The following is a 9,027-nucleotide window of genomic DNA, read 5'->3' as shown; positions in this document are numbered from 1 at the left end:
GGGTCCTGAGAAGGGACAGAATCTGTGCTGGCTGATTAGACTGCCCAGGTAAGAGGTTTGCTATGGGGACTGCATTCCTATCCCATGGCACAACAAGTAGCTAAACAGAAGAACAAAAAAAACCTTTCCATTACTAATGGAGCAGATACAGTCAAGGATAGTTGCAACTTTCCAAATTTAAAAAAATAAGAGGACCCATTTTCATGTAAAGGAAAAACCCCCACCCCTACTCTAACTCCGTGCAGCCCAGAGCCTCTCCCTGCTGGGGCACCTTGTTGGAGCTACTTCCTCTCCCTATTCTGGTGCCCCTTGTATCCTGTTGGTTGCAGGATGGCAGCTCTCTCAGGGAGACCCTCTACCTTTAATATGAGGCAGCTGTGATTTTCACAAAGGCCACTTTACACAGCCCAAAAAAGAGCCAGATGAGGGCTCTTGTTGCTTGTTTTGCTCCTCTGCTCCTGGCTGTGTTATCCCCCTCTACCTGGGCTCCCTTGCTGCTCACAAATTTCTGCTTTAAAAGTATCCCAAGCTACAGTATGAAAGCTGGTGATGTATAGCATATCCTAAGGAAAGATTTGCCTCTGTTCAAAAACCTTCCTGACCTCATGACTGAAGAAGAACAAAATAATGTATTAACAAAAACATGATTCACTGCCAAAGAGAAGGAGTTCCTGTAAGGACTGAAACAATAAATCTCATCTGTACTGAACTCCCAGAGGGAGTATGTTGTGTTTCCTCCTGTTCTTTATCAAAGTCCCCAAAATAAGCAGGAATGGGCAGTGACCAGGCACAGTCACCACACACCTTTTTCCATGGAGTAATTAAGGCCTGCCTCAAAGTGAGAGAGCACTCCCTGCCCAGCTGCATAAGGGAGAGCTGACAGCACTACCACCGCTACCACCAAGCATGAAACTCCTGGAGATTGCCTCCTTTTTCCTTGCTGTACTCTGTGTTTGCACTGTAGGAGGTAAGTTCTTTGGCTTTTTTGGATAGACTTGTCACATCTCTCAAGTGGCTTGTGAACAAAGCTTAGCTGTCAGTCACTGGGTGCTTTTTTTCATTTCTGCTGCAGTGATTGAAAGACTGTGTGTTGGAGGAGAAGGTACTAACTGGCAGTCGAGTTATATGTGTTCTGTGAAAAACTTTCCTGCCATTGTATTTTTGTGACAGCTTTCTTTCTAAGTGTCATGAAGCTCCTAAATCTGAGAGGAGTTAAAAGCAGAGGTGTATTTACAAAAGTTTTCAGTTCTGTTTTTCTTCTATGCATTAAAGCATTTTTTGTAAAGATGGCTTTAAGGGGGGAGTTGAATCTGAAAGATTTTGCAATTTTTGCTCTTGCAAATCAGATCCATCCTGATAGATTTCCCTGGCACTATGCCAGCAGTAAGTTTGGCCAAGAATTTCTCTCAGAAATAATCTTAGTTTTGCTCACAAAGATACAGGGGCTTGCAATATTTATCAAGTGTCAGATAATGAGGGGTGCAAGCCTAGGGGTCATGTGAGTTGCTGGGTGCAATATCTTTTAGGTACAATTCTTAAATGCACATTTTTAATCAAACTTTTGGTGTTCAGGCGGTCACTGAACTGATGTTTGCATTATTCTTCAGCTTGAAAGATCATGCTTTTAAAATAGAATTAACAAGTAAAACCTGAAAGGGTGAGAGAAACTGCAACAAGGGCCAGAGTCTATCATCACCTTTGGCAAAAGATACATTTAAAGTAAAATCTGCTTTTTGTCTGTACTTTCATTTCGCAGCCTTCTGGGCCAAAACTTCCACAAATGCCTATAGATTTCCTGAAAAGGATCTCTTAATCAGACCTTTAAAAATTGATAATACTAGATTAACTGATCTAAACAAAGTTAATCAACTTTTGCTCAGGTTATGTGTTGAAATCTAGTCTTTTGTGGTATATCTTATGCCATTGCTTGGGCTCACTGCTCTTAGGGAAACAGATCAATAAAGGAGATTAAAAATAAGCTTGTGCCACAGAAAGCACTGCTTTTAAAATTATGTTAAGTAAGTACAAGCCCCAAAAATGTGTTGAAGTACTATTTATTCTCTGTCTGCTACTCCTAGTAAAAATAGCCTTCCTGTCATTGTCGAAGCTTTAATTTCACAATTTCTGAAAAGCAAAGTGCAGATGCATCAAAAAGAGCGTATTTAACACAACAGTCCATAAAGCTTACCACAAAGCAACATGCAAAGGTGGGAGGAATCCTGCTAATTTTGTACAATCCTTTCTTAAAAAAGGATTTTGCCTCCTCTGCGTGATATGAACGTGGCAGAACCAATGACAGTGAATAAGCAGATTTTATATATGATACATTTGTTCTGAGCAATTTTGGTTCTGCAAAAGTATTTTTTAACACTTAATTGCAAGGTAGATGTAGTAGTGAAATTCTGTTGGTAAATTCACATTAGAAAATTTAGAAAATTTATGGGGAAATTTGGACTATGTCTTTACCTTGTGAAAGTAAAGTTACAAGCTTCCTTCAGGTTACCCCATGCATCAGCTTGTTAAGACAGAAGTGATTTTATTGTCTGTTGTGCAAAGCTGGACCAAAGTATTTGGATTTCCACTTTTTGTGATCTCTAAACTGCTCTGGACATCTGGGCTGTAACAACAGAGTCTTGTAATCTGAAGCTGGGAATTGATGGTCAGGAGACTCACACCAGTCTCCCTTGTGCTCAGTCTCCCTTTTTTGAGCATTGGAGACAGCAGCAAGACCTTTCTGCAGTTGTTTTTAGTATTTTAAAATTATGATCAGTAATACTTAGAGAAGGTCAAATCACACCGCAGTGTTTTAATACTCCCTCCCCCAGGTTTTGGAGTAGTTTGCCTTCAAAGCTCACAAACATAAATGTGTGGGCTTGCAAATTTTTCATATGCCACACACAAGGTGCTTGTCTATCTTTTGTATATCATACAGAAGTGGACTAGGAAATTTCCACTGTGGTTAGTAGAGAACATACCTGGTCTCCTGTAGGGCTTCCAAATTTCATGCTTTTTCTTCAGGTGTATTCTCAGAGTGCCTTTCTATAAAATTTTCTAATTTGTCTTGGGATCTTTCATCCTCAAAAGCCCCTATTGTTTTGGAGGAGTCTGCCCTCTGTCAGCACATTACTGGGGGCTCAGTTATGTACAGATGTGGAGGCTGATAGCCTCCTGACAACTCATTCCTCCTATCTTGACTTTTCTCAACCTTCTGGGAGTTAAATCACATGCTTAAAACAGGAGTTCCTTCATGCTCATCACAAGGTGTTCAGTCCTCCTGGCATATTGCCCTCTATTCTTACCTGTTCCAAAATGTAGCTTGAATAAAAATGCTTTCTGGGTTGGTTCATAGAATTTCCAGCTTTAAACAGACAGCACTGGAATGTGTCAAAAAATACGTCAAATTATAGTAATCAAATACAAATGCTCTTGAATCTGCCTTAGGATGTCATTACTTTTAAAATGTGTAAAGGTGAAGTTTGTTCTTCTAAAAGATGGGAGGATAAGCCTTGGCATGTGCTTATAATGTAAGTGCTTAGATGTTGCATCTTCCTGCGCCTTGGTCTTGTACTACAGCGTGGCTGTGGCTGCACAGCACAACACAGCAAACGCCCTCCACAAAGTGCTGGTAGCACAGCGCTGCATCCTTCTCACTCAGGCACCCAGGCTGGCTTCTTGCAGCAATGATGGCAGAGGAGAGTGGGTTGTGCTCCTCCCAGCATCGATCTAGACGTGTTCAGGCTGTGCACCCGAGCGGGGGAGCTGGAATGTATCACCTTGCGTTGGACACGTCCAGGGGGTGGGTTATTAACGCCCGATTGCTGACCCCTGGTGACAGCTAGAAGTAGCTTTGTCCGAGTGCTCTGTCAAAATTGATGGCACTACAAAAAAACAAGGCTGTTTTTCTTTTTTGAAAGGTAGGAGCAAATCTTGGCATTCAGAGTTTGGTCTAAATGCCCCTGAAGTAATTTGGAGCTGTTCCATTTCACTGTGGATCAGCCCTAAAAGATGTGTTTCCCAACCCCCTTCCTCATTAAGGGGATGCAGTGTAGCATCCCAAGCCTACAGCCCAGCTGATTAATCCTGACTCCCAGGCTGATAGCTTGAGAAAAGTTCCACTGAGCCAGGGCTTCTGTAGTGATTACACACATTTGCAGCTGTCTGAACTCTGCTCTTGTTGATGTAAACTAGAGGAGATGGATAGTCTTTTTCTTTTCCATCTTCTGTGCTCTCAGCTCATAAGCCTTCAAGTATTTTAAAAATTAATTTTTAAATTTAAATTCTAACTAAACTGTTTTGAGCAGTGAAAGCTTTTAAGAATGGTCTCCCCTCACTCGGGGTTATTATTCATGTTTGTTCTCTGGACAACCAGCAAGGCACAGGCTGTCACAGTTGGATCATTGTCTCATTTCTGAAAATTTGAGAAATGTGAATAGGCTTTAGATAAGACTTTCTTACACCTTTAACTTGCTTGAGCCAAAACTTGGAAAGTCTTGTGAATTTGCCTGTTGTGAAAAAAAAAAATTGTATTTGGTTCTTTTACTGTTCCTAGCAGTTTGCCAAGACTAGCTTTGTCAAAAATCAAATTATAGTGCTGGAGTTTATCATGCCCTTTAATTGAATATTGAATTTTTATTCCTGTACAGATTTTTTGGTTGGTTTTTTTTCCCTGCTGCCACATTCCTTTAATTCATTAGATCTTTTGCATATTGGGCCAGTTTTTGCCTAATGGATTTTAAAGGTGTATTTATTACCGGACAGAAGAAAACTGCATGTTGTAGCCCCAAGCCTGAAAGCAAGTTTACTGCATTTATTGAGGGTAGAAGCAGATGGCTTGATACCTGCTTGGTTATGATTTACAGCCAAAATAAATGGAAACTGAATATGAAGGGCAAGTTGCCTACAGCATTCAGCTCCAAACCTGGGAACACAAAATGCCGTATAACATGCCCAAAAAATGGTTGTCTCTTCTGAAAATTTACCAGAATGTTTTCTCTTTTCTTTAGCTGACTCTTTTTATCTGTATTCAAACCTAGAGTTCTTATTAAATGTTTACTAGTTTATAAATTAGGAAAAAAGATCTGCTGAGGTTTGGTTTGGTTTGGTGGGTTTTTTTTTTCCTGAATAGGAAAGTACTTTGAATTTGGACTCAGATTGTTTATACATCTGAGTCCTGTGTGGAAAACCTGCAAAAGTACTTGAACTTATATTTTTGTACTGTAATTTGTACTGCAAAATTACAAATTAAAAATAATATTTAAGGAACTCTTAACCTTGGGAAGGGAGTACTTATAACTGGTACTATTCAATAGCCAGACTAAGTTCAACATGTAAAGACAGTAAAATCTCGTGGAAAACTGATTTTTATTTATGGGCCTTATGAAGTGGGGGAGAGGCTGTTGTTGTTTGTAATTTTTGCTACAACAGCTCAAGGAAGACTCTTTAATGGGTTTATTTTGCAATTCTATGAATAGAGAGATAAAGTTGGATTTGTGTGTAGCAGGTGTTATTTCCAAAAACAAGTCAAGAATCAAAGACCTGGCTCCTTTAGAAGACAAGCATCTACTTTTGGTTTCAACTAGCGCTCTAAAAGACGTGTTTCTCTATTAAAATAGGTTTCCCTTTTAAACAGAAGTGTCAAACCCCTGAGTAGCACCATGTCCGGCCCTGCAAGTCACTGTCACGGTTCCAGCAGCTGAGATATCAAGTAGCCATACCTTGGCACTTCTCTTGTGAAAATGGACCCTTGGATGCTCTAACACTGGCATGTGGTATCCGCCAGACCTGCCTGCGACAGGAAGAGGGGTTTGACACAATTTAATATGATGTTATCTCCACACTGCCTTCTGGCCCTACCTCCCCATGCGAGAAGACTGAGCTGATGATCACTTGCTGATATGATGACTTAGAATAAAATTCAGCAAGTGTGATCTGCTGGGGTGTTGTAGAAAGGGGTAGGAAGCTCTCTACTGCCACCCACCCATGGACTAGAGGCTGGCCTGGAAGGGTCCAAATTAATTTTAAAAGACTTTTTTTTCTCAGCAGTCAGAGTAGACAACACCCCCTTTCAGGCCAGACTGACTAGCTGATGGTCCAAAAACGTTATGTTTCAAACTAGAAACAGGGCAAGGATTTTCTGACTGCTTTTATGTGGAAAGTGAATGCTTTCCTTTCGTACAAGTGCAAATTCTATCCGGTTTATCAGTAGATAAGCAGAATAGTTCTACAACTATTTTGAATCCCTTTTTTTTGTTCAGCGGCAGTAACATGCTCCTGGGTGTTAGCTGCATGTTGTAGATAGCAATGCATCTCAGGTTTCTGAAACCACAGAGCAAGTGGCACATAATTTTGCATCACATTTATCTGCTGTAACCATTCTGCCTTGTCTTATCGCTCTAACAAAATTATGTGTTTTGCTGGGATAGGAGCATTACACCAGCCTTGCTGTCTGAAGATTTCTATAAGATAAGTAATCATTCTAAAAAGCACATTCAGTTTGTCTTAATGCTGTGATTTCTCAGTGTGGTACTTGCTTTGAGGAGTGTCAGTGTAACTTTAGGGTTAAATCAATTAACATGATGGTATTAATGAGATGTTTATGCTTCTTGCAGATTTCTTTTTTCATAATCTTTAATAGGAGATTAATGTTGGGTTTGGGTTTGAGAAATTTGACTATTGAGGCAACAGCTGATAAGAATGGCAAAAGCTTTGGATTTTAGTTGATCTGAGGAAAACAGTGCCAGGAGATTTACTAACCTTCCTGGCCAATTTGAGTTATTTTCCTCTGTAAAATACTTATTTGTTGAGATGTGTTTGCATTGCATATTAATTACTTGAAGTGATCAGAACCCCATATATTCCTTAAGTTTTTACTACTTTTCCTACTTTTTCTCATACCCATTGTTCTCATGCCAACATTGAGTCTAAGGTTTTATTTGAAATACAGTGTTGATAACTTTTCAAATGTTATTGTATGGGTGCTATCTATCTCAGTGAGAGGACAGCCTGAAATCATCTTTCCTAGACAGATAAATTACTCCTTCTCATCTCAGCACAGGTTATATATCACAACAATATAGATGATGTAAATATAAGTGTTTGCAAACTCATTCAAAGGTTAGAGAAGCAAAAGTATCACCAAATATTTTCAGACAAAATGGCAAAAATAGGTGACAATTACTCTGCAAAGAAATGTGAAATTCAAATCCTTTCCACCCAAATTCCTGGTCTCATGTCCAGTAGAGAGGGACAGCTTTTGACATGATACATGGCTAATTCTTCCATGGCCATTTGAAGTCCACAAAGGCAAAAAATTGAGGGTTTTCTTTACCCAGAAATTATAGACACTCTGAAACTTCTGCCAAGTTGTCAAACCTCATTTGCCCTTGACTCATGAAGATCTTCATTAAGTCAGAAATCTGTGGTGTATTGAAGGAAGTGTTTGGGACCAGTGTGCAGTTCCATTGTAGTTACTCATTCTTGCACAGGACTGTTAAAATCTCTTTCTGAAAACTACTGAATTCTTTGAATTGTGGAGCTTTTTAGACATCCTATGGAGTCTTATTCTGTTTTGACTCTCATCACATAATCCTTGGAAATTGTAGCTACACCAAAGGCTGGCTGCCCAGAAAGACTCTTCCAGCAGAGCAAATTTAGGTTCTATTTAGGAAGGTCCTTTCTTATAAGAGTAGTGTATTAATATATTTGCTGTGATTCAGAAGACAGCAAATGTATTTAAGAAACTGTTGGGCTTGCAACAACTCACTTGTTTCCAACATGCAGCAACAAAAAGGACTTACTGGAGATTTATGCCAAATAACCTAATCCCTGAGATGTGCTAATGACAGCAAGGGAAGGACACAGCACACAGAGGCAGAAAAACCTTCCAGTGCACAATGGTTTTTTGGTTCTCTGCACATTTTACCCTGTCTAATTCAAATGGCTCCAGAGGATTCCATTACATTTGCAAGCCATTCCCTGTGCTAATGGAGCCATGTGGCTGGCATGTCTTAATGCTCTTGAATTTAGGTGAACTAGGCACAATTTATCTTACTGGCTTGGAGACACTTCCTTGTAGTGCACTGTCTGCTTCTTCCCTAATTGCTTTCACCTTGCATTTCTAAGAGCTGGCACAAAATGCTGTTTCCAGATGCAGAATGTAAAGTGGGGATTGATCATTCACGGGAGAAAAGCTTGAAGAAGAGCAGAAGGGGTTTTGTAGGAATGGAACAGCTTATTGACAATTGTAATAGTTGTAATTGTCATGGGGAATACAATCACACTAATGGCCAATAAAAGTGCAAGGGATGTCTATAGCTGTTCACCTGCATGATATGATCAGCTCCCAGCTCACCATGACTTCCCAGAGCGCCGACTGGGAGCTGGGATTTTGACAGGCCTGAGCGCTCTGAGTGTGGGCCGCTCTGTACCGCTAGGAAGCTGTTTCTCAGAGTGGGAGCTGGCGTGGCCAATGCAGCAGTTCCCGCTGCTCTTTGGTAGGATAAGTCCTCAGTGCTGACACTCTGTTGCAAGTGCTCTTTGTAGTAACAACTTTGTTTTTTAAAAAGGAATACTTTGTGGCAAAAAGCTTGTAAGAAGAGAGTCTCAGTTTTGCATCTGATCTTAGCAGTTGTATCAGATTGGTAGAAATTCAGAATAACGTGAGTGTTCAATCAGCTTGGCAAGATAGAGACAAGGAGATCTTTATCTGCTATATGTGCCAGTTAGAGAAATGAGATATTTTCAAAGTATACTTCATCCTTGCATATAAAGTAACTCCAGCGAGACTGTACTTGCTCAGGGCTTGCAAAGGCTGTTTGGGGCCTTCCCTTTGGGATATTCTGTACCGTTTAACCTTTGTTCTAGGCAGAGTGGAAAAGATGAAGAGAGTCTCAATGGGCCATTGAGCATGGAATTACATTAATTATAGAAGCAATTTATAGTGTTTCCACGGAGTTTTCTGACAGGAACTGCTTTTTGATGTTCCAGAGGCTTTCAGAGCTTTGCCAGGAGCAGAGTGACATGGGCGGG

At 40.2% G+C, this 9,027-nt stretch overlaps 1 protein-coding gene across 8 annotated transcripts in view; it reads left to right on the top strand.

Annotated features, from left to right (window-relative positions):
* Positions 1-773: 773 nt before the first annotated feature.
* EMCN (endomucin) overlaps positions 774-9,027 on the top strand; it is a 55,257-nt gene continuing 47,003 nt past the window's right edge. For 2 of the 8 annotated variants that reach the window (XR_007203771.1, XR_007203770.1), the window contains exon 1: positions 777-967. Coding sequence is in view for 2 of the 8 variants with exons in the window: in XM_048304514.1 (XP_048160471.1) it covers positions 907-967 (61 nt within the window). In the remaining 6 variants the exon portion in view is untranslated. Of the gene's footprint in view, positions 968-9,027 lie in introns of all 8 variants that reach the window. The other 6 variants (XR_007203776.1, XM_048304513.1, XR_007203774.1 and 3 more) reach the window with 5 other exon arrangements.

This window comes from Corvus hawaiiensis, chromosome 5 (assembly GCF_020740725.1).
Source record: "Corvus hawaiiensis isolate bCorHaw1 chromosome 5, bCorHaw1.pri.cur, whole genome shotgun sequence".
Lineage (NCBI taxonomy): Eukaryota > Metazoa > Chordata > Aves > Passeriformes > Corvidae > Corvus > Corvus hawaiiensis.
The sequence above is the reverse complement of the archived record's forward strand: the minus strand, read 5'-3'. Positions and strand labels throughout refer to the sequence as shown.